A 26,475-nucleotide genomic window follows, 5' to 3' on the forward strand; every position below is an offset into this window, starting at 1 on the left:
TCTTAATTGAACTGTATGCCGCTTTCTTTTAAGACATCCTGTTTCTCATTAAAATAATTTCTAAACCATTCTATGTGTTCTACTTTCTGCTTAACACTCAAATATGGGTTTTTGGAAAGGCCACAGGTCACCAGCTCCATGAAGTGGCGAATAGGTCCTTGTTTAGAAAAATCCTCCAAGTATTTATCCAGAAATATATGTTCATGAAATTCTGAACCATCATCATCAAAACCTTAAAAATAAGAAAAAAAAGCACATTATAATTTTGAAGTACATCATTAATTCAACATTAATTAATTAGATAATTAGTATTACAGGTAAGGCATAAACTCTGGAGTTAGACATATGTTTGCTCACCAATTAAATAACTGGGAAAATGATATTATCTGAGCATCAGATTAAAATATCATCTTCTTGAAACTGAAAAAACGTTTAGTGGTTAAAGCATTTACCCTAAAAGCCTAAGGCCATGAGTTTGGACCCTGGTGTTGCAATATGCTGAGTAAAGTCTTTGCAACTCTGCAGTCTAATCCCTGGTGCACGACAAGTAATGTCTGGCCACAACAAAAAGGTGTGTGTGAGCATTTCAATTTAAAACGGGGTATGATGTCTTTGCAAGCATCAGAATTAAAAGATGTGTAAGGACTGGAGAGACGGTACAGCAGGTAAGGTGCTTACTTTGCAAGAAGCTAAACTAGATTAAATGTTGGCACCAATATGGTCTCCTGGGTTCCCCGGAATGATCCTGAGTGTAGAGCAGAAGTTAGTCTGAATATCACCAGAGGTGGCCCCAAAACAAAACAAAACACACTGAGAGGCAGAGAGAGCACAATGGGTGAGAAGTCTCCTTTGCATATTGCTGACCTGGTTTGGTCCCTGGTTATTTATGGTCTCCTGAGCACATCTGAGAGTGACCAAAACCCAGTTAGTAAAAGCACAAAGATAACAATACATCATCCTAGAATGTAAATACATCTAAAATTTAAAATGCTGAAAACATGAAAAATAGTGAGAATGAGACACTAGATCATTCATACACTGCTAATGAGGATATACAATACCCACTCTGAAGCACAATTTCCTTTCTTTTCTTTTCTTAATTGGCCACACCTGTCGGCGCTCGGTTACTCCTGGCTCTGCACTCAAAAATCATTCCTGGGGCCAGAGTTATAGCACAGAGATAGGGCGTTTAACTTGCTCACTGCTGACCCAGGACGGACCTACGTTCAATCCTCGGCATCCCATATGGGATTAAATTATTTTCACTAAATTTTGGAATAGGTGCTGTACTATTATTTGCTTTTATAAGATTATACAAATTAATCTTATTGGGGCCGGAGCAGTGGCACAAGTGGTAGGGCGTCTGCCTTGCACTTGATATCCTAGGACGAACTGCAGTCAATCCCCCGGAGTCCCATAAGGTCCCCTAAGCCAGGAATGATTTCTGAGTGCATAATTAGAAGTAACCCTTGAGCGTCACTGGGTATGGCCCAAAAACAAAAAAAAAAATTTTATCTTACTTTTCACTAATAAAAATACCCTTCCTCGGGCCCGGAGAGTTAGCACAGTGGTGTTTGCCTTGCAAGCAGCCGATCCAGGACCAAAGGTGGTTGGTTCGAATCCCGGTGTCCCATATGGTCCCCTGTGCCTGCCAGGAGCTATTTCTGAGCAGACAGGCAGGAGTCTGACACACCCTGACACCGCCAGGTGTGGCCCAAAAACAAAAAACAAACAAAAAATACCCTTCCTCTAAAGAGAGAACAACAATCTTTTTAAACTTACATTGTTCCTGGAGAACACAATGAATATATCCTTCCAAGTGAGTAAATAAACAAGTGAGAGCCAAGTGGCATTGCTAAGTATAATAAATCAAAGGGATAAATAAATGGTAGAGAAAGTCTAGATAAAAATAAGTTCCAAGTGGGGAGGGCTGGACCCTGTGGGAGGGCCTCCCGAGTCAGACTGCTTGCCCTGTCTCAGCCAGAAAAAGGGAGTCCCTCGGAGGTAGAGTGGAGCCCCTGAGCTGAACCGCTTGGGCTGCTTGTGATCTGGGAAGACTAGGCCTACGCGAGCTACCTGGGGCTGCCTCAGTTAGTGACAAGAAAGTGCTTGCTGCTTTGCTGGGGGGAGTATGGCTAGTGCCCGAAAGATGCAAATTTCAAAGCTGATTATGAAAACCTTTGTCATTGGAAGTGGGGGAGTCACAAATGATGATTGGATGACAATGCTGGCTAAGAATTTTCAGAAATATATCTCAAATTACAGTGTTTTATCTCGAGATGATTTCTTTTTCTTTTCTTTTTCTTTTTTTGTTTTTGTTTTTGTTTTTGGATCACACCCCACTGTGCTCAGGGTTACTCCTGGTTCTCTGCTCAGAATTCATTCCTGGCAGGTTCAGGAGACCATACGGGATGCTGAGATTCAAACCACTGTCAGTCCTGGTTCGGCTGCTTGCAAGGCAAATGCCCTATCGCTGTGCTCTCTCTCCAGCCCCTCGAGATGATTTCTTTTTTTTTTTTTTTTTGTTTTTTTTTGGGCCACACCCGGTAACACTCAGGGGTTACTCTTGGCTATGTGCTCAGAAGTTGCTCCTGGCTTGGGGGACCATATGGGACACCGGGGGATCGAACCGCGGTCCATCCAAGGCTAGCGCAGGCAAGGCAGGCACCTTACCTTTAGCGCCACCGCCCGGCCCCTCGAGATGATTTCTTAAGCCAGAGTCTGAGATGGAAAAAGACTTAAAATGATTTCTGCAGTATGATGTGCTCGAAGTTCCTAACATGGGGGAAAAATGATGTCAACTATTTCCTGCTGGTTGCTAACTTCAAGACAATCTTCAGCAACAAAATGGGGCAGTAATGAGGAAATTCCCAGTTTAATAATTAAAGGCTTCCTTCTCTTTAATTATAAACCCTTTGATAGGATATGGAATGGAAAAATGGAAGCATTTTTTTTCTGAGCATTCCATCTGAAGAATGTAAGAGGAGGAGGAGCACAAGAGTTTATGAGCCTCAGACCTCTCAGGTTACTTTGGGGGCCACATGGGGCCCCTGTATCTGAAGCAGAGATAGGAATGGGGAGTATCACCTGGGAAATGATTTACCTGGATGGAACAAAATCTAAAGAGGATCTCTTTTCACAAACGTATGAAGATCTAACATAAGAACTATCAAAGCAAAACTGTTCTATAGTCCTATCAAACTAGTTTGTTGTATAGCCAAGAATAACATACAAGAGTCATAATACAGGAGTGATTTGTTACTTTAAAAATAATTCCAAATTACAGGCTCTGATAGGCTAGGGGCATTGATTTTTTTTGTTATATACTTTCAAGGCTTTAGGTATTTGAGAAGTGAAATCAGGAACAGGATGAGGAACAAAAAAGAGGATTAATTTACTCCGTAAATTAAAAAAATGAATAATTAGCTTTCCCTTACCCTATCTTCTGCCAACAGCTTTACATGAGCAACCTACATATTTTCAAAGAAGAGTCATCACATCATTTAGTGCAAAGCTTTTTTTCCTCCACTCCTTAGTTTCTAGTCAATAAAGCACTGTCTGTCCTGGGTCAGCAGCCTGCAAGGCCCTACCACTGTGCTACCACTCCAGCCCCTTCTCAACCTTTCTTAAAGAAAAAAACCTCAGGTCAAAATTAAAATTGCATTTTTTTTTGGAATTAGGACACTTAAGATTTTGAAGAATATAACTGTTAAACTAAGGGTAACACTGTGCCACTAATGCATGTTTTTCTATCAAATTAACAGGATAGCTCTGAGAATATAAAGAATTCTTGCTAAATATCTTACGATTTAAAAATCTGGTGATGGGAATCCCCCCTGATTTTATGTAAATATGTACCTAAAATATTATTGTCAACACTATGTAAACCACTATGATCAAAATAAAAATTAAAAAAAAAAAATGACCAGACTGGAACACCAAACAGAATAGATACCCAACCTACAACAAGCTATAAAGTGGAGACCAGTTACACTAGTATTCTGGGGGTGGGAGGTAAAGGAGGGAGATATGGGAGACATGCTGGGAACAGGAGTGGAGGGAGGACAACATTGTTGATGGGAATGCCCTTCATTCATTGTCACTATGTACCGTAAATAATTCTATGTAATGAACTTCAGTCACAATAAAAATTTTAAAAATTGAAAAAAAAAAATCTGGAGTGGCAGTCCAGGACATTTGCCTTGCATGCAACTGAGCTGGGTTTCATCCCCAGCATACTATACAGTCTCCAAGCTTTTCCCTAAATGATTCCCAAGCATAGAGCCAGGACTAAGCCCTGAGCACTGTTGGGTGTGAACTGACCAACCAACCAACCAACCAACCAACCAACCAACCAACCAACCAACCAAATAAATAGCTATCTTCTACTGGAAAATACATCTGTAGGATCCAAAGAGAAGTGGAGGGAGGAAGACAGAGAGGAGAGAGAGGAGCAGGAGGAAAGAGATATGGGGGACAAATAGAGGAGGAAAGAGAGAGAGAGAGAAGTTCTGCAACCTATAGAATTCAATATGCACATTTAGCTGATGACAACATAAGTGTCCTAAAAAATAGCAACATAGCTATCCTACTTCCCTTTAGACTGAGGAGAAACCATCCCTGAAAAAAAACCTCAGATAAGTAAGTGATAATGATTACCAGTTTAATGCACTAGGTAATTAAATCAAAGAGGTCACCAGATTTTCAAATCCTAACATTTTTTTGCTTTGACTGGCTTTATGTAGAAATAACTTGTACCTCATTAGTGCAATGATTTTGCAAATAAGATACCACCAGAGTAAGAATGATAATGTACTCCAAAACAGAATCACCTCCTAACCCAATTATTTAAATACGTTAGAAATTTTAGATAATCTGCTTAACAACTTATCCTCACATGGAGTTTTCAACACTCAATGAAGAAATTCATAACATTTTTTTTTTTTTTTTAACGGGGATAGCCCACACTTGGCCCATGCTTGTGGTGTTCAGTGGTTATTCCTGGCTCTGCACTCAGAAATCACTCCTAGCAGGTTCGGGAGACCATAAGGGATGCCCGGGATCAAACCCAGGTCCATCCCAGTTTGGCAGTGTGCAAGGCAAACACCCTACCACTGTGCTATCACTCTAGTCTCATAATATATATATTTTTTTTTTTTTGGTTTTTGGGCCACACCCGGTGACGCTCAGGGGTTACTCCTGGCTATGTGCTCAGAAGTCGCTTCTGGCTTGGGGGACCATATAGGACGCCAGGGGATCGAATTGCAGTCCGCCTTAGGCTAGCGCTGGCAAGACAGACAGCCACCTTACCTCTAGCGCCACTGCGCCAGCCCCTCATAATACATTTTTTAAATCATATTTTACTTCTTCATTTTCCTTCTCAAACACTTACAATTAAAAATTTAATATTCATTTTAAAATGCTGTTAGGCTTTTGATAGAATATCAAGAAAATATTTGGGATGCTGGAGTGATAGCACAGCAGTAGGGCCTTTGTCTTGCATGCTGCCGACCTGAGTTGGACCTGGGTTAGATCCCCCAGAATCCCATATGGTCCCCGAGCCTGCTGGGAGCAATGTCAGCACAGAGCCAGGAGTAACCCCTCAGCAACACTGGGTGTGTCCCCCCCCCCCCACAAAAAAAAAAAAAGAGAAAATATTCATCCAGAGAATTGACATTCATGCAAATGTTTAGATTTTATAATGTAACACCTGTCAAAAATCATCCAACCACTAAATTTCATTGAACATCAGACTTACCTGCTTCATTGTCAATTGGGAATGTCCACAATTTCCCTTCTTTGGTCCACTGAATCATCTCTTCAAAACCATTCCGAAAGGGCTGTTGGTTTACTGTGGCTAACTGTTTAGCAAATTCCACATCCCAAAGTGTAGGGGCCATCTCTGTATATAAGCACAAGTACATAAGTACATAAAACACTGTACATAAGCATAAGTCTAAGTAAGTAGCTTTTTTGTTTTTGCTTTTGGTTTTGCTTTACACACATTGGTGTTTAAGGATTAAGTCTTGCTCTGCACTCAGGAATTACAGCAGGTGGGCTTGGGAGACCATATGAGTTGTGGGGGATCAAACCCAAACCAGCTATGTGCAAGGCAAACACCATACCTGCTATACTACTTCTCCAGCCCTTCTAGTTTTCTTTTTGAAAGTATTATAATTAACTCTGAATGTGGCACTACATTTTCAATAGATGCTCCTATTTCAACCTAGAAAACATTCACTCTTTGAGAGCTACACAGAAATAAATATAATGTATAAGAGCCACAACTTTAACCATCGCAAGCTAAGCAATTAGTCTCTGGAACAGTGTTGCCCCCCCTCCCCCAAATGGGCTGTAGTCTACCCTGCCCAATGGTTCAGGGGGGTGGTAATGACTTCAGAAATGGAGCACGTTCTGTTAATTCACTTAGGCAATGGCCCTCAAACTATGGCCCGCGGGCCACATATTGTATTTGTATCTGTTTTGTTTCTTCATTGCAAAATAAGATATATGCAGTGTGCATAAGAATTCGTTCATAAGTTTTGTTTTTACCATCGTCAGACCCTCCAATGGTCTGAGGGACAGTGAACTGGCCCCCTGTTTAAAAAGTTTGAGGACCCCTGACTTAGAGCAAGTACATTTCTAGGGGAGTGCTGAGTGATTTCTGAAGGAAATGTGACATCTTTTATTTGGAAATTCAGTAAGTCATATTCCTACCAGTCACTGCTGGTTGTAAAATAAATGGTACAACTACTTGGAAAAGGGTTGAGCAGTTTCAGAAAACATCCACCAAAGGTGGATAATACTATACATTCATAAAAACACCTACGATTCAGTGTTATAAATAAATTTCCAACAGATACTTAGCAAATTGATAAATATAAAATGTCAGTTAAATGAAAGAGGCCACATTCAATAAAAGAGCTGAGAGGCAAGGTTTTAGTTTTTTGGTGGGAGAAGGTTTGGGCCACACTCAGCAGTGCTCAGGAGTTACTCTTGGCTTTGTGCTCAGAATCACTTCTGGAGGGCTCAGTGGAACATATAGGATACTGGTAATCGAATCTGGGTCCATCCTGGGCTGGTCTCATGCAAGGCAATGCCCTACTGCTGTCTTTTTGCTCCAGACCAAGGGGCAAAGTCTTGAAATCACTGTATAAAACTTGTAGAGCCAATTGTTTTAGAAGGTCACTGGAAGACGAATTCTAGAATATTCTGTGGGGATATGTACTGGCTCACATGTTCATTTAGTCTCTCCAGGAAAGTTTTATTTTATCTATTGTGCTCTGAATTTGTTTCTATGCACTTGGGAGTGTATGGCCAGGCCTGGGCACACAGGTTATTAATGGTTAATTAGTCTAAGACATCTAATGCAGAGAAATGATGAGAATAGTTTGGCTTAATTAATCACAATGACAGACCTTTTTTTTTTTTTTTTTTTTTTTTGCTGTGTTTGAGTCACACTGGTGTTCAGGGGTTACTCCTAGCTCTGTGCTCAGAAATCACTCCTGACAGGCTCAGGGGACCATACAGGATGCTGGGGATTGAACCCAGCACAAAGTACAAAGTAGATGCCCCACCCACTGCTATCGCTCCAGCCCCTACAGAGCATTTTTTTCTTTTTTGCTTTTTGGGCCACATCCTGTGATGCTCAGGGGTTACTCCTGGCTATTAGCTCAGAAATCACTTCTGGCTTTGGGGGATCATATGGGATGCTGGGGATTGAACCAAGATCCATCCTGGATGTGGCGTGCAAGGCAAATGCCCTAACACTGTGCTATTGCTCTGCCCCACCCTACAGAGCATTTCTAACAGTAAAATTAATTATCCTGGTCAGGGGCGAGAGAGATAGCATGGAGTTAGGGCATTTGCCTTGTAGGGCATTTGCATGCAGAAGGACAGTGGTTTGAATCCTAGCATGCCTATGGTCCTCCAAGCCTGCCAGGAACAATTTCTGAACATAGAGCCAGGAGTAGCTCCTGAGCACTGCCGGGTGTGACCCAAAAACCAAAACCAAAACAAACAAACAAACAAACAAAAATTATCCTGGTCACATTTAAAAATATTATTCCGTGGGCACTGACCAACCTATGTGTTTTCCATCATCATTACTGTTACTACACTGTTATAAACAGCTGTCAACTCTTCACTGAATGTCAACTGTGTCCCAAGCACTATGCCTGACATTTCAATTACCTTAGCTAGTCCTTGAAATGTATATACATATAAGTATATATCTATACATAAATATACACATACATTTATATATATGAGCTATTTTATAAGTCAGAAAGAGAAACTTAAGATGTTTGTAGAGCTGTATCAGAACTATAATTGATATCTACCCAATGCCAAAAATTCTTCCTATTGTTACACTGTCTCTCAACTGGAAATTACTCCCAAGTAGTAGGATCTTGTACAAGATCCTTTGTAGCAGAAGGAAGAACTTATTTGGGAGTAAACTGCAGGAGCTCTGGAACACAAAAACTAATTTAACCAATAAATAAATATTGAAGGCCAACTAGATGTCAGACATTATATTCAATGGCAGGAAAAAGAAGTCATCAAGTGTCAAATCTAATCTGGTATGCCGTATTTAATAGATAACAAAAGACATTTTTAGGCTCATGCAATTACAATTCATTAAAACAGGACCTGCATTAGAGCCAGTTTACATAAATTTGCACATAATTTTCCTTGTTGGAATATAACTTCTACTTTTAAATAAAATGAGTGACTAATTATTTTCTTGATAGCTAATTTTGGTATTTCTGTTTAGCAAATAAGATTTCAGACTTAAAAAGTAAAAACAGGGGCTGGAGCTGTGGCATAGGGCATAAGGCAGACACCTTGAGCACACTAGCCTAGGATAGACGGACCGCAGTTTGATGCTATGGTCCCTCAAGCCAGGAGTGATTTCTGAGCACATAGTAAGGAGTAACCTCTGAGCATCACTGGGTGTGGCAGAAAAAAAAAAAGGTAAAAACAGAGACCAGAGATAGCATAGTGGTAGGGCATTTGCCTTGCATGCAGCCAACCCAGGACAGACTGTGGTTCAAATCTCGGCATCCGATATGGTCCTCAAGCCAGCCAGGAGCTATTTTTGAGATTAGAGTAAGGAGTAACCCCTGAACACCACTGAGTGTGACCTCCAAAAAGCCAAAAACAAACAAAAAAAAAACAACAAAAAAACCCAACAAGATTCATTAAAAATTCAATGCCAGGGCTGGAGTGATAACAGAGTGTATAGGGCATTTGCCTTACACTTGGCCAATCTGGGTTTAATTCCCAGCATCTCATCTAGTCCCAAGCCTCCAAGAGTAACCAATGAGTGCCAAGGGCCGCTAGGTGTGCCCCACTCAAAAAAAATTCATCTGGTTGATGAGTAGCAGCCACCTGGATTTCTTAGGCAGGGGAGATGGCTGTCTCAAAGGGCTGAGAGCATGCTGGAGAGGACTTAATCCTTCATACAACTTAGCATAGACCTGGGAGTAGATTCCAAACACCACTGAATATAGTCCCAAACTGAAAGCAAACAAAAAAGATAAAACATTTCTAGGGTACTGAGTTATTTTTGTTTTTCTTTTCTGAAAAAGAACAGCAGACCAAATAGGTAGGGATCTCTTCACAACATGATCAAAACTAACCCCATAACTTTCTTCACAAGAACAATTCAGGCTCTAACAAGATCAAATATCAAAATATCCAACTATTGGGGCTGGAGAGATAGCACAGAGGTAGGGTCTTGCAAGCAGATGATCTAGGACAGATGGTGGTTCAAATTCTCAGCATCTCATATAGTCCCCGTTCTTGCCAGGAGCGATTTCTGAGCAAAGCCAGGAATAACCCCTGAGCGATGCTGGATACACTCAAAACATTAAGAAACTTTTGAAAGATAGAATGTTTCAACAGCCCACAAACAGTGGAATTCTTGTAACAAACCTGTTTCTGGTGTCTCTGCAGCAGCAGTATCTGCCTTCAGCTCAAAAATATTAAGTCTCTTCCCCTGGAGCAAACTTCTATTAATACTGAAAAATGAAACAATTTTTTACAAATATTGTTATCTACAATATGTTATCCACAATAAACAACAAAATGTTTATGAGAAAAAATTTTTTTTTTTTGCTTTCACTCAGGGACCTGCAGATCAAGTGGACATGAGTGTGGCTGGCTGGTTGCCCTGTGTACTGGCAGGACTAGTGCCTGCATCTTGCAAGAACCCCCCACAGCTTCCCTGAGTCTGGTCCCCATGTCTCTTCCATCAGAACCACCTAGCAGGGTGTGAGCAGATCCTTCTCATCCCAAAAGATTCTGAGGGGCTGCACCCCGTTCTGTCAGTATAGTTTCCTCTCCTGAGATCAAGCATAATCCAATTTCTCCTCTGAGATGGGAAAGATCATCAGTTCCCTGATACAGCCCTGCGCTACTCTGAACTTCCTGAGATTTTCTTGGGTGCCTGCCCCAAAGCATGCCTCCTTCTGCCAATTACATTAGTAGCCTACCAAGGGTAAGTAATGAAGGAGTATTGAGTTTTGTGCTGAGCTGGTTGTGCCATTGTGGGTCTTTAGGACGTGTAGCCAAGGCCCAAAGATGGCGATACAATTGGTTGGTGTGGTACTCGGCACTTAGTCTTTGCCAGCATCTCCAGCAGGCCAACTCATTAGCATTTCCTTATCTTTTCTTCTTTTTAAATAATTTTTTATTAAAACACTATGATTATAAATATGTTTATGATTGGTTTTCAGCCATCATATGCACACCCCCTTCACCAGTGCAACTCTCCCTCCACCAATATCACCCCATTTCCCTCCACCCCATCCCCTGCCTATCTTTGAGATAGACATTGTATTTATAAGGAGGATTTTTGTTCGTTTGTTTTGAATTTTTGGGACAGACACACTCCGGGCTCTGTACTCAGAAATCACTCCTGACAGGCATGGGGGACCATCTGGGATGCCGGGACTCGAACCACTGTCAGTCCTGGATTGGCTGCATGCAAGGCAAACACCCTACTACTATGCTATCTCTCCGGCCCATGAGGAGAATTTTTTACTCGAGCTAGTGAATCTATTTAAAATAATTCCACTGGGGCTGGAGATAGAGAATAGCAGGTAGAGTGCTTGCCTTGCATGCAACCAACCAGGGTTCATCCCTGGCATCCCATATACCACTCTGGCATTCCAAAGTACCACTCAGAATGACCAGAGTGCAGATCCAGGAGGAGTAAATTCTGATGGGTTATGGCTATCCAAAACTAACCAAAACTAAACAAAAAACAAACAAACAAACAAACAAAACCCCAGAAATTCCACTGAACCTTTTTTTTTTGGGGGGGGGGGGGTCCACACCCAGCGGTGCCTAGGGGTAACTCCTGGCTCTGTGCTCAGAAATCGCTCTTGGCAGTTTCAAGGGACCATATGGGATGCCGGGATTCGAACCACCAGCAATCCTGGGTTGCCTGCATACAAGGCAAACACCCTAACACTGTGCTATCTTTCCAGCCCCCAAACAAAAATTTTTTTTGGTTTTCGGGTCACACTCAGTGATGCTCCGGAGTTATTCCTGGCTATGTGCTCAGAAAACATTCCTGGCTTGGGGGACCATATAGGATGCCAGGGATCAAACTGAGGTCTGTTCTGGATCAGCCATGTGTAAGGCAAATGCTCTACTGCTGCTCTATTGCTCTGCCCCCCAACAAACAAATTAAAAAAAATTATAAAATTCCATGTTTTAAAAATCTATGTTTGGGGGTCGGAGAGATAGCATGAGGTAAGGTGTTTGCCTTTCATGCAGAAGGTCATCGGTTCGAATCCCAGAGTCCCATATGGTCCCCCGTGCCTGCCAGGAGCAATTTCTGAGCATGGAGCCAGGAGTAACCCCTGAGCACTGCCGGGTGTGACCCCCCCAAACACACACACACACACACACACACACACACACACACACACACACAAATCTATGTTTGAAGAATCAAAGTCTACATTTGCTTGGATTTAAGTGCAGAAAACACTGCAATGTTTAAAATTATAACACTGTTCAGATAAATCAAAAATTCTGAAATGGGGCCTGAGCGATGGCATAGGGGTAGGGCGTTTGCCTTGAACTCGGCTGACCCAGGACCAACTGCTGTTCGATCCCCAATCCCCGGGAATCTCATATAATCCCCCAAGCCAGGAGCAATTTCTGAGCGCATAGCCAGGAGTAACCCCTGACTGTCACCCGGTATGGCCCAAAGCACCCCCAAAAGAAAACACTCTGACATATGAAGCAATCAACTTGCAATTTTGAAATGATTAACTTTCTGGAAATAATATCAGAGATAAAAAAAACCTTTTTCCTGGTTTGTTTTTTTTTATTTTTTTGGTTTGTTGGGTCATATCTGGTGAGGCTCAGGGGTTACTCCTGGTTATGTGCTTAGAAATCATTCCTGGCTTGGGGGACCATATGGGGTGCCAGTGGATCGAACCACGATCCATCCTAGGTTAGCGTGTACAAGGCAGACCCCCTACTGCTTGTGCCACTCTCAGCCCCTTCCTGGTCTGTTTTAATCAACTGCTTTGGGGTTTCAATTCACACTCTTGAATCAATTTATTGGTAGATTAAAAATAAGTTTATAAACTGGGGTTAATTTAATTTGTGGTGATGGGGACTTAGTCACCTTCTCTTGGTGGTACACATGCAGTGCCAGGAATCAAAATGGAGTCAGTTACAGGCAAGGCCTTAACTCCCGTCTCTCCAGGAGGAATTGCTGAGCACAGAGCCAGGAGTAACCCAGGAGTGCTGCAGGGTGTGGCCCTCCAAAAAACAAAAAGTCAGAATGTTTCTAAATCCTTTTTTTTTTTTTTTTTAATTTTTAGGGTTTTTTTGTGGTCACACCCAATGGTGCTCAGCGGGTACTTCTGGCTCTATACTCAGAAATCACTCCTGGCAAGCTTGGGGAACCATATGGGATGCCAGGTTTTGACCTGGGGTCTGTCCTGTGTTGGCCGCATGCAAGGCAAATGCCTTACCACTGTGCTATTGCTCCGGCCCATTTAAATCCTTTTTGATCAAATTATTTCTTCTACAAAATTAAACTAAAAAAATAAAGTCAAAACTAGTTTGAATGGTGTCAAATCACATTTTACTGCAGATGTTATGTATTTGGAATCTATAACCAAAGATAGTATGTTCCATAATTGTCATTAATGCTTTATGCATTTTTCTCCCATCATCATTCTTTCACCTAGCTCCCTGTCAGGTGGATTAAAGTAACTCCTGGCTAAAGCTTGGAATGAGCCTCAGTGGCAGAACACACTAGTCATATGTTTAAGGCACCAAGGTTCAACCCCAACACTGTCAAAAAAACAAAACAAACAAAAAAAAACCCCCAAGATACACACTAAAGTAACTCAACAGACAGGGAAATGATGATAATGTCCATTATATATATAATGGACACTATATATTGTTTATACATATGTCTATCACTCAAGAAAAGTCCTCTTTTTTAAAAAAAATTTTGGTTTGGGTCCATGGGTGGTACTCATGTGGTACTAGTGAGTTTGGGAGACCACATGGAGTGCAGGGATAAAACCCAGGTCAGCCATGTGAAGGCAAGCACTCTACATGCTGTATTATTGCTCCAGCTCCCAAAGAAAAGTCATTTAAAATTTTTATTTCTTTTTTTTTTTTTTTTTTTGGTTTTTGGGCCACACCTGGCAGTGCTCAGGGGTTACTCCTGGCTGTCTGCTCAGAAATAGCTCCTGGCAGGCACGGGGGACCATATGGGACACCGGGATTTGAACCAACCACCTTTGGTCCTGGATCGGCTGCTTGCAAGGCAAACGCCGCTGTGCTATCTCTCCGTGCCCAGTTTTTATTTCTTTTGGGACCATTCCTCGTTTGTATTCCGGGATCATTCCTCATGTAGTTAAGAGAAATGAACTAGGGTTGGTCACATACAACACAAGTATCTTACCTTGTCTTATTCTCCAGCCCTCGGGAAAGTCATTTAGACAAGGTTCCACTTTCAGAAAGCAACCTCACACAAGGGGCAGTTGACAGTGGGACTCTGGACGTGATGGCTGTCTAGGCATCAGTCGGCAGCACATCATTGATCTGGAGACAGTGACTGCTCCACACCTCACTCCTCTCCATCCCTAGTTGTAGAATTAGCTCATGGTGTACCAGGGTATATTTTTAGAGATCCAGGCAATAGATTATATCAGGATAGTCCAAGTCAGAGCTTGGTAAACAATCTGGTACCTCACTGCTCCCCCTTATTTGAGAGAATTTTAGCCAGCTTTTTGCACATCAACCTTTTCCTTATTTTTTAATTAATCCTCTGAAACTTCCTTTTTTAGGGAGGGGGTGGGCCCATACCCGGTGACAATCAGGGGTTACGCCTGACTATGCACTCAGAAATTGCTCCTGGCTTGGGGGAACCATATGGGACATTGGGGGATCAAATCAAGGTCTGGGTCTGTCCCAGGGCAGCCGCGTGCAAGGCAAACACCTTATCGCTGCTGCACCACTGCTCTGGTCCATTCTTCCTTTTTTCTGGAGGTGGTGGTCCACACCTGGCAGAGATCAGGGATTACTCCTGGCTCTCTGTTCAGAAATTGCTCCTGGCAGTCTCGTGTAAGTCTCATATGAGATGCCGGGAATTGAACCTGGGTCTGTCCTGAGTCAGCTGCGTGCAAAGCAAACACCCTACCACAGTGCTATTTCACTGGCCCCTTCCTCTGAAACTTCTGATTTCAGAAAATATTAAAAATCAAGTATGGGGCCAGGCGGTGGCGCAAGAGGTAAGGTGCCTTGCCTGCCTTGCCTGCGCTAGCCTTGGACGGACCACAGTTCGATCCCCCGGCATCCCATATGGTCCCCCAAGCCAGGAGCAACTTCTGAGCACATAGCCAGGAGTAACCCCTGAGCGTTACCGGGTGTAGCCCAAAAACCAAAAAAAAAAAAAAAAAAAAATCAAGTATGCCGGGGCCAGAGTGGCAACACAGTGGTAGAGCATTTGCACACTGCTGACCTACGACAAACCTGGTTTCTATCCCAGGCATCCCATACATATGGTCCCCCCAGCCTACCAGGAGTGAATTCTGAGAGCAGAGCCAGGAGTAGCCCCTGAGCACCACTGGGTGTCACCCAAAAACAAACAAGCAAACAAAAACAAACAAAAAATCAAGTATGCCACAGCATTCTAATATAGTTAGATGGAATCATTTAATAAAGTGATTCAAAAGAGTGGTTAAATATTCTTTATTAGTTGTCTTAAGGATATACCTGATAGTGTCCAGCACACTGTACAGGGGTCACTCCTGGTGGGGCTCTGGAAACCATGTAGTGGTAGAGATTAAACCTGGACCTTTGAATGCTAGGCATATGTACTTTTAGCTCTTTAAATTATTTCCCTGGTCTAAAGCTAATTATTCTTAAAAAAGTTCCAGGTACACATTCTACCAATAAACCAAGATTTAAAAAAAAAAATCAGTTAAGGGCCAGAGAGATAATAAAGCTAGTAAAATGCTTCCTTTGCACAAGGCCAACCGGTGTTCTATCCCCAGCAGCCCATTAAGTCCCTCTGAACACTGTCAGGAGTGATTCCTGAGTACAGAGGCAGAAGTAACACTGAGCATGCTGGATGCAACCCAAAAACTGAAAACAAAAACTGGTGCCAAACAAAAGAAAATAATTCAAAATTAGTAATCCAAATAATCTTCCCAAACCATTGTAACCTCTTAACACTATTAACTGTTACTCATCTTTTCTAATCCTCCTGTACAAATTAGTCATTTAACAACAGGAGATAACCCAAATTCCTTAGATTTACTTAAAACAAAATCCATGGAGGTGTCAGAGAGATAATACAGTGGGTAGGTCACTTGCCTTGCATGTAGCTGACCTGGGTTCAATCCCTAACAGCACATATGGTCTGAGCACAGCAGGACAAGTTCCTGAGTGCAGAGTCAGAAGTAAACCCGGAGCACTGCTGAGTGTGGGTGCTCCCGCCCTCCCAAAAAATCCATGGAATACATATGGAAAATTCATCCAGTCATGTAGAATGCTATGCTACAAAGGTGACTTGGCTTTTGTTAGAATATGCTAAATTTCTAGTTCCCTTTCTCAATTTTTATGGCTTGAAAGAGAGAACAGAAACTTAATGTAAATGCTAAATTTTCTATTGAAAAATAACTGAGCACATGTCTTGCATGTGTGAGAAAGGCCCTGCCTGGACTTGATCCTTGGCACATGAAAGGAAGAGCTGCAAATTGCTAAATTCACACAGGCATAAGAGATTTTCACCTTTAAGGTACAATACTGGATAACTAGGTTCAGGGGATGCTGTGGGAAAGAATGCCCTCCCAAGCAGTGCTTAGGAAGACCAGGGGCCACTCCCTGAGACTTAATCTAGCTGGATAGGTCTGACAATTCAGTGCTCATGTACACCAGGGCCTGATGATGCTCAGAGGTCTCCAGGGATACAATGAATAGTGGAGTAAGGTGCAGTGGGGAGTGGTGAGTGAGGAATCTGGTACCAAGAATCAACTGACCCACAGAAGGGAGGAGCTCCAGGCCTATGAGCCAGCTCCCTGGTTCCTATACTGGAACTTCTTTCCTTCCTTCCTTTGACTTTCCTTGGAACTATTAAGAAAAATATATACACAGAGATTTAAAGGATATATGAATACATATTGTTAGTTCCACAGAATGAAAACTACTGCTTCTCATAAAATACTCATTGTTTAGAATTCAGTCAGTGCCAGTTATTGTAAATCAGGAAATATCTACTCCTAGCGGACAAATATGAGGCATCATTCATCATTTTGATGAATGGCTTAGAAAAATGTATCATAAATAGATGGCTAGCCCCAGAACATTTTTCCATCTCTCAGAAACGGTACATGAAGGATAGATTAAAAAATGCATCTATAATGTTTAGAGAGTTAGCAATAAAGGACATCAGTAGATAAACCCAAATAGACTGCGAAGTCTGAATACCTTTTTCTATTTTCAATAGTCTTCTCGCCCAGATAACTGTCAGAGTCTTCATCAAACTGAATCTGATGCACTGGTCTTGTACTAACTCTTGCTGCAGTATTCCGAGCAACTTTCATATTTGATATTATGTTACTGAAACTAAAATAAGAAAAAGTTTAAGTAATAGAAAGTTTAGCAACAGAATAGTAAATATACTTCCTAAAACAGAAGACTCCTACCATTTAATTCTTAAAAAAATGTATTTAGGCACTATGATTTACAACATGCATACAATGTTCCAATACCACACCCCTAACAAGTGTGTGTCCCGTCAGTCCCCCCAAATTCCCCTACCATGATAAGCATCATCTAATCCTCTCCAATTCCTCCTTAAATATATAAAAATATATATACTTAATATATATAAAATATATAAAAGATGTTTACTTAAAACATAAACATGTCACTTATGAATAATCAAACATACAGAGAATTTTATTGACATGTAATCATCTGTATGCTTGCCACCTACATTTAAAATTAAACTTGAAATAATAGCTTTTGTTTGTTTCTTTGTTTGTTTGTTTATTTTGGGGCCCTACTCAGCAGTACTCTGGGGTTATTCCTGGTTTTTGCATCAGAAATTACTCTTAGTGAGGATCAAAGCCAGGCTGACCACATGAGAGGTAAATGCCCTACCCCACTGTACTATCACGCTAGCCCTGCAATTGTGGCATCTTTAATTTGCTGCCTTACATTATAAATATATAAACAAATGATTTCTGGGGAGGGGACCCCATGTGTTTTGGTTCTCAAGGGATATTCAGGGGTCACTCCTGGTCATACTGATGAGAATATGGATTTACAGGAATTGAAAATGAGGATACAGTTTACATACAAAGTATGTATACTTCAGGACTTTGAGCTACCTCCCTTCAAACAAGTGATACAACTAAAAGTCTAATCACTTGTATATATGTCTTTAAGTTTCCAGGATTTTGGTACATATCTCATTAAAGTCCAATTATTTAGATGTTCTCCAATGCAGAGCTTATTATGACCATTAACTTCATTTTTAGCAGCAAGTATTATAACCAGGCAAAAATTAGTGTGATGATGAGAAGATGAAGGAAAAGATGTCAGTATCACACTGTTCATAAAACTAGTAAATTATTTAACATTAAAAAAATCTTGTGGGCCCGGAGAGATAGCACAGCGGCGTTTGCCTTGCAAGCAGCCAATCCAGGACCAAAGGTGGTTGGTTCGAATCCTGGTGTCCCATATGGTCCCCCGTGCCTGCCAGGAGCTATTTCTGAGCAGACAGCCAGGAGTAACCCCTGAGCACCGCCGGGTGTGGCCCAAAAACCAAAAAAAAAAAAAAAAAAAATCTTGCAGAAACGGTCTTACTATTACATATGTACGATTACTTTTCTGAATTTTTTTTTTTTTTTTTTTTTTTTTGGTTTTTGGGTTACACCCGTTTGATGCTCAGGGGTTACTCCTGGCTATGTGCTCAGAAATCGCCCCTGGCTTGGGGGGACCATATGGGACGCCGGGGGATCGAACCGTGGTCCTTCCTTGGCTAGCGCTTGCAAGGCAGACACCTTACCTCCAGCGCCACCTACCCGGCCCCACTTTTCTGAATTTACTATTTCTTTTTTCAGAGACAAGAAATAGTATAATTTTTCAAAACTAAAGTATGACCATTCAATTGGTCTTCTAGAAAAACTTAAGGTTTGGGGGCCAGAAATATAGTACAGAACTTAAGGTGTTTATATTGCTTACTGTTGACCCCAGTTGCTAGTACCACATAGTCCCCTGAGGACCATAGGGAGTGACCCTTGAGCACAGCTGGGTGAGGCCCAAATCTGCCCTATCAACAAAACAAACAATACACTAAAAATCTTACTTATGGCATGAGTTAAAAAAATTGATGCTGTTCACTTTAAGAGATACCATTTATATGTGTGTATGTATATGTGTGTGTGTATATATATATATATATATATATATATATATATATATATATATATTTTATATATATACAAGAACATAGTATGTCTAATACTACTTAACCAGTCATAAGGAAATAGCCTATTCTGAGATGCCAGCAGGCCTGAAAGACAATTTGATTCACTAACCTAATTTTAGGTCTTTCTTCTTCTTTCTGGGCCCTTGACTCCTTTTCGTGCTGCTGGAGCTGCCTCAGCAGTTCAGACTTGGTTGTCTGCTTGTCAAAGGGGAGAGATTCTGCAACAGCTGACACAGCAGCCACTAACTCCGAACTCAGGGACTCAGGCTCGCTGCTGCAATAGAAAAATAAAAAAAGAAATTAAACCAAAAACAAGCATGACTTAGGCCAGTTTAATGAAAATAAAACGATTCTGTTTTAGAAAAAGCATCTTGTCTGGGCCCGGAGAGATAGCACAGCGGTGTTTGCCTTGCAAGCAGCCGATTCAGGACCAAAGGTGGTTGGTTCAAATCCCGGTGTCCCATATGGTCCCCGATGCCTGCCAGGAGCTATTTCTGAGCAGACAGCCAGGAGTAACCCCTGAGCATTGCCGGGTGTGGCCCAAAAACCAAAAACCAAAAAAAAAAAAAAAAAGCATCTTGTCAAAACATTTAATTTTTTGTTTATTTCTGGGTCTTACCAAGCAATGATGAGGAATTAGTCTTGGTGGTGCACAAGGGTATGGGATACTAGGAATCAAACTTGGGTCAGCTGCATATATAAATTTTTTGTTGTTGTTTGTAGGTCACACCCAGCAGTGCTCAGGGGTTACTCCTGGCTCTGTGCTAAGAAATCGCTCTTGGCAGGCTTGGGGGACCATATGGGATGCCACCATCTGTTCTGGGTCTGTTGTGTGCAATCAAACGCACTTCTGCTTATGCTATCTCTCCAGCCCCCTCAGATATAATTTTTAATTTTTAAAAATGTATGGAGGGGCCGGAGAGATAGAATGGAGGTAGGGTGTTTGTCATGCATGTAGAAGGACGGTGGTTCGATTCCCAGCATCCCATATGGTCCCCCGAGCCTGCTAGGAGCGATTTCTGGGCGTAGAGCCAGAAGTAACCCCTGAATGCTGCCGGGTATGACCCAAAAACAAAACAAAACAAAACAAACTTATGGTAAGTCACTGGTTGAATTAGCTTATCTGGTCCACCCAGTTATGCTTTCCACAGATACTTCTGATAAAATTAGATATAACACAGAAACCAAAACATTCCATAAAAATGTTAAATGTAGTATTTAGAAAACTCTACATTATGTTTATTCAGCTGGGAATCCATAGGAATTGTAAAGCACATACAGAATTCCTGAATCAGTGACATTACTGACGAAAGACATTATTATCTCTAAAATCAAATACTGCTATTTAAATGATGCAAAATGCTAAAACATCACTGACTGCTCTTGGAATCAATGAGCATAAATAACCTTTAAATAAGCATTAATAGGGGGTGAAGTGATAACACAGTTGGCAGGGCTCTTGTCTTGCATACAGCAGAACTAGGTCCAATCCCTAGCTTCTACGGTCCTCTGAGCCCTGCCAGGAGTGATCCTGATGACAGAGAGAGGAGTAAGTCCTGAGATCCGAGGGGTGTAAAACCAAAACAAAGAAAAAAAAAAAAGAATCAATTAAGGGGCCAAAGCGATAGCACAGTGCATTTGCCTTGCATGTGGCCAACCTGGGACCGACCAGGGTTCAATCCCTGGCACCCGTATGGTCCCCAAACCTGTCAAGAGCAATTTCTGAGCACAGAGCCAGGAGTAACCTGAGTGCTGCCAGGTGTGGGAGAGAGAGAGAGAGAGAGAGAGAGAGAGAGAGAGAGAGAGAGAGAGAGAGAGAGAGAGAGAGAGAGAGAGAGAGGAGAGAGAGAGAGGAGAGAGAGGAGAGAGAGAGAGCGGAGAGAGAGAGAGAGCGGAGAGAGAGAGAGAGAGAGAGAGAGAGAGAGAGAGAGAGAGAGAGAATGATTATAGTATTTTGATGGGCCAGAGAGATAGCACAGCAGTAGAGTGGAAGGGCGTTTGCCTTGCATGCAGCTGATGCAGGACAAAACAGGTGGTTCGTCTCCCGGCATCCCATATGATCCCCCATACCTGCCAGGAGTGATTTCTGAGTGCAGAGCCAGGAGTAACCCTGAGTGCTGCTGGGTGTGACCCAAAAATAACCAAAAAAAAATTTTTTTTTCGAGGAAACCACAAACAAAGAAAGAGAGTACTGGTAACTCAGGGGATCAAATTGGGTTCTGCTCCATGCAAGGCAAGCTTCTTAATTCCTGTAATCTAGCCTCAGTGGACTTTTTAAATGGAAATTTAAAACAAGTCCTTCAGAGAAAAGAAGCTCTCTTCAAACAAGAATGCAATTTGCTATCAACTTAAAGTCAATTAAATTTATATTAAGATATATATACATATATATACACTAAAGCATATATATATATTTATCACTAAATATATAAGTCATATATATATATACTTATTAAGAGTGGGTTTGTTTTTTAGTTCTCAGGCCTATTTATATTGTGCTTTTTTATCATATAGTTTAATTAACTATAGAAAGTTAAGACAAATCGGCTGCTTTACAAAGGTTCAGTAAAAGTGGTTATATTCATTATATACCACAAAGTAACAGTGCTTTTCAAGATAAAGATAAAAAGTCACCTTCCAAGAATATTCCACTAGAATTAAATTTACCTCTGTTTGGGGGCATCTTCTGCAGCTTTCTGAGGTCTACGAATTGCAGTTGGCAAGTTTTTAAGAGGTCCTCTACTTGGTGGCTTTGTTGTCCGTACATTTACTGTGCTTAATTCAACTTTCATATCCTTAATAATACTCAACAAGTCTTTTTTCTTTTTCTCTTTTTCACCATCTTGGCTCTTTGGCTCCTTGGAAGTCTCCTGGGTTGGAACAGACTGCTCATCCTTCTTGCTATAAATCAGGCTGGTAGTTCCAAAATATCTCTGTATATTACTTTTTGTCCTGAAAAGGTATATTCAAGAAAAAATAATTACAATGGAAAATAATAGATTCAAAATGTTTTCAGAAATTGTCAAGTCTTATCATTTTTTTTAGAATCCATTGTTAAACTTTGGAAATTATTATTAATTGCCTTAGACACAGCATCTTAACATTTACTAAAGATATATTAAACATATATGCAATATACTTTAGGTACATTTTCTCATACTTCCATTCACTTAAGATCTTTATTATTTACATTTTGCAGATAAGGAAATTGGAAACTAGAGAAGAAAAGTGACTTATCCAAGGTCTTATAGCTTTCTGAGACCTAATACCATAAATAGCCATAAACAGCTTTGAGGTATGCTGAGATATCCAGGTCTTTGGGTAGTTGGGTACTCATATCAGCTGTTACTCTTCATTACTCAAGAGCTATGTCAAATACCATTTTATGTAGTCTTCAATCACCCCATGCGCAAAATCTCCAACCCCATATGAACTAGTCTGAAGCAGAGTAGCTGCAAAAACTAATCCAGACCAGACTGAGGGTGAAACACATATAGTCTGGCAATTTTCTACCTAGTATGAGAGTGAATTACCTGCCAGAACTGTTGCTTTTATTGAGTATAGAGACTACCCCCAGGTGGGGAAGTAAGGACAGATAGCTCAGGGTATTCTAAGCCAGTCCAGCCCAGGCTTACATGTAAAACAATTTCTGTTTAGGGGTAAAACCAAGTTATAAACAATTCGATACAAAGAAACCAGGGAAGGGGCCGGGCGGTGGCCTAGAGATAAGATGCCTGCCTTGCCAGCGCTAAATGGACCGCGGTTTGATTCCCCCAAGCCAGGAGCCAGGTGTAACCCCTGAGCGTTACTGGGTGTGGCCCAAAAACCAAAAACCAAAAAACAAACAAACAAAAAAAAAAAACCAAAAATAAAACAAAGAAACCAAGGATGTCCTTTGCTTTGAGTAAAATAGGGTATAATCTAACATAAAAAAAATTTAAACATTTAAACATTTAGCGGCTGGAACAGTGGCACAGAAGGCGATAGGCGTTTGTTTGCCTTCCAAGCAGCTGACTTAAGACAGACCAGGTCTCGAGCCCCCGGTGTCCAATATGGTCCCCTGAGCCAGGACTGGGTGTGGCCCCAAACCACCACAACCACCTCCTCTACCATGATTTTACTCAGGTAAAAACTCTACACTTTATATAATAAAATTCACACTCTTAAGTTTCACCTGAGTCTGTTTCATTAAGTGCATCTCATTGGTATTCCAGAATCACACTCTAGTGCTGCTTCTTTCAGACTGACTTAATTTTCATAGTATTTTTTCCCCTTTCTTTTTTGGGGGGATTGGGGAGAGGACCATATGTGGTATCCAGGGATCAAACCCAAGTCAACCCCAGACAAGGCCCTACTTACTGTACTATCTCTCCAGTCCTTGACTTCCCATTTTCAGAACCCTCTTATCAAACTCATTTTCTTATTCTAAAAACCACCCATTAACACACACACACACACACACACACACACACACACATTCTGGGAATATGCCATTCTCAAAGCTGCTCTTTTTTCTCCAGCCAACAATTTCTTCCCATCCTACTGCTACCAACGGTGATTCAGGGCTACAAGCCCCAATGAATTCTGCATGGAATACATGAAAAATTCTCAGAAAACAAAAACCAACATCAAGTTATATTTGGTGTATCTACTTTTGTTGTGTCTGATTAACCTCTTGATTCCTCTTCAGATTTTTGTTTTGTTATGCAGTGCACAGTATTCAATCGTGTCTCTGCACTCAGTAATTACTCCTGGTGGGCTGGGGGCACCACATGGATGCTAAGGCTCAAACCCAGGTGAGCTGCGTGTAAGGCAATTGCCCTATCGGCTGTACATGGCTCAGGCCATTGTAAAAAATCTTCTGATTTTATCAGATCTCTTTTCTAGAAAGAATATTCTGAGTCTCTCTTCAAACTGCTGGGTCCCTGTTTACTCAGCCAGCCTGTTTACTCTTTTTTTTTTTTTTTGGTTTTTTGGGCCACACCCTGTGACGCTCAGGGGTTACTCCTGGCTATGCGCTCAGAAGTTGCTCCTGGCTTCTTGGGGGACCATATGGGACACCGGGGGATCGAACCGCGGTCCGTCCTAGGCTAGCGCAGGCAAGGCAGGCACCTTACCTCCAGCGCCACCGCCCGGCCCCCTGTTTACTCTTTAACAGGCCCACCTTAGCTATCTCAGTCGATTCTTTCTTTTCTTTCTTTCTTTCTTTCTTTCTTTCTTTCTTTCTTTCTTTCTTTCTTTCTTCTCTTTCTTTCTTTCTTTTCAATTTCGATCACAAGTTTTATTTTATTTATATCTTTATTTAAGCATCATGATTACAAACATGGGTTTCAGTTATAATGAATTGCCCACGTGGTCGAATCAGTGATGGGTAAGACCGGAATTCACTACCGACCTAAGGAAAGAACTTGCAGCGGGGAACTCTAAGGATAAATGGAAGCCAGAATATCACCATCTTAGGGATGTAAGGGAAAACAAAGCAAACGCACCATCACCAACAACCCGCCCCTTACCCCTTACCCTCAAATGAATACTTCACTCCGGAACACGGTTAAGTAAAAAGTATGTAGTTAACCCAACGAGGGGCTGTGGGAGGCAGGAACACGTGAAAAACATCCAGACAGGTATCCTGGGGGTCACTGTAACTTCCCCGGAAGACCACGGTCAACAGGTCATTGCATCTTTCCCGGATGATCTCGGGCCATTAGTAATTAATTGCATTGCACTGGATGCCCTTGGACAATTGGTCATTGCAACTTCCCGGATGACCATGGTCAACTGGATATTGCATCTTTCCCGGATGGCCTCGGCCATTGGTACTTGCATTGCACTGGATGACCTTGGCAACGGGTCATTGCATCTCCCCCCGAATGTCCTGGCTTAAACCTTAGGGTTTACAGCCAGGGCTTCTCAGAGGCCCCAAGAAGCCGCGCGGTGACACCTGAACCAAGAGGAGACCATAGGGGCCGGAGCGGTGGGCGCAAGCGGTAGGGCGCTGGCATTGCACGCCGCTGACCCAGACTTTGGCTCAATCCCCAGGCATCCCATATGGTCCCCGAGCCAGGAGCGACTTCTGCGCGCAGAGCCAGGAGTGAATCCTGAGCATCACCGGGTTGGCCCCCCAAAAATCACAAAAAGACCACCGGGCCGAAAGTACCTGAGGAGCACGACCGCCGTGGCTGCAGCCTCCGGGCCTCCGCGGCACGGAGGGAGGCGGGAAACGGGAGGCAGATTGAGGATTGCGGAGGCCCTCGGGAACATGACGGAGGAAGAAGCCGAGCGATTGGGAAGGGAAACCCGGGGCTCGAAGGTGTCTGCCTGCAAAACAGGTCCCCAGCGCTCGTTTCCGTTCCCAAGCGGATCTGGTCCGTCCCTACTTCTTCCGACGCGCAACTAGGACGCACAAAACTGTGTTCTGGACTCGCGGGGACCGGACGGAGTCTTTTGCCTGCAAAGCATTCCCCAGCATCCCGCCTTCCCGGGAATCCGCTTCCAGGAGAAGTTCTTGGAAAGCAAAGTTCGCGGGTGGAATAGGGTGGGTGGGGGTGGATCCAAAGGTGCAAGAAGAGGATGAATGATCAACTGGGCTGTGATTGCACATAAGATTGCTTTGCAGTATTGGAATGGGTGAGGGGAAGGACCCACTGTGTCAACTTTTATTTATTTATTTATTTATTTATTTATTTGTTTGTTTGTTTGTTTATTTGGGGGCACATCCGGCGGCGCTCAGGGGTCACTCCTGGCTCTATGCTCAGAAATCGCTCCTGGCAGGCTCTGTGGACCATATGGGATGTCGGGATTCGAACCACCGTCTTTCTGCATGCAAGCAAACGCCCTACTTCCATGCTATCTCTCCGGCCCATACAGTGTCAGCTTAATCTCAGGATGAAACGTAGCTATTGAAAAGGAACATATACATTTATATACACACATATATTTATATATGCATGTATACACATATGTATACTTATTTACATACACACATACGTATATATGTGTACATGCATATATAAATATATGTGTACACATATATCTGTGACGTAAAGGGTTTTTTTTTTTTGGACATAAAGATCTTTTGATGGAGCGATTTCTTCTTGTGATGCTTGCATTCAAATTCGAAAACGGTAAATTCTGCCACTGGAGTGAACACCCTAGTCCTCAAGTGGATTTATTTATTGTTATCTTCTTTGCTTGGTTTTTGTGTCAAGCCCGGCGGTACTCAGGACTTCCTCATGACTCAGAGAGAGAGAGAGAGAGAGAGAGAGACAGACAGACAGACAGACAGACAGACAGACAGACAAATCCAATCCACGTAGGTCAGTGAGAGAGACAGACAGACAGACAGATACACAGACAGACAGACAAATCCAATCCATGTAGGTCAGTGAGAGACAGACAGACAGACAGACAGACAAATCCAATCCATGTAGGTCAGTGAGGCTAGCCTGCTTCAGATAGCCTCCTGCCATATCTGATTT

General features: G+C 42.1%; 1 protein-coding gene and 1 pseudogene across 1 annotated transcript; one reads left to right on the plus strand and one right to left on the minus strand.

Moving 5' to 3' along the window:
* On the minus strand, nucleotides 1–25,358 carry MRPS31 (mitochondrial ribosomal protein S31). Its single transcript, XM_049778811.1, has 7 exons — nucleotides 25,155–25,358; nucleotides 21,665–21,949; nucleotides 19,107–19,271; nucleotides 16,987–17,124; nucleotides 9,940–10,025; nucleotides 5,759–5,902; nucleotides 1–232 (listed from the first exon to the last, which is right to left on the minus strand). The coding sequence occupies exons 1-7, from the start codon at nucleotides 25,256–25,258 to the stop codon at nucleotides 3–5; spliced, it is 1,152 nt and encodes a 383-aa protein (XP_049634768.1). The 5' UTR covers nucleotides 25,259–25,358; the 3' UTR covers nucleotides 1–2.
* On the plus strand, nucleotides 2,171–3,205 carry LOC126016386 (nicotinamide riboside kinase 1-like; annotated as a pseudogene).
* Nucleotides 25,359–26,475: the final 1,117 nt, after the last annotated feature.

The sequence above is a fragment of the Suncus etruscus genome, chromosome 8 (assembly GCF_024139225.1).
Source record: "Suncus etruscus isolate mSunEtr1 chromosome 8, mSunEtr1.pri.cur, whole genome shotgun sequence".
Classification (NCBI taxonomy): Eukaryota; Metazoa; Chordata; class Mammalia; order Eulipotyphla; family Soricidae; genus Suncus; species Suncus etruscus.

Coding starts and splice junctions, on each gene's coding strand:
- MRPS31 (XM_049778811.1), bottom strand. CDS start 25,258: ATGTTCCCGAGGGCCTCCGCAATCCTCAATCTGCCTCCCGTTTCCCGC. Junction 17,125..19,106: donor GAAGAAAGACCTAAAATTAG/GTTAGTGAATCA, acceptor TTCTTATTTTAG/TTTCAGTAACATAATATCAA. Junction 5,903..9,939: donor TGCAGAGACACCAGAAACAG/GTTTGTTACAAG, acceptor GCTTATATACAG/AGATGGCCCCTACACTTTGG.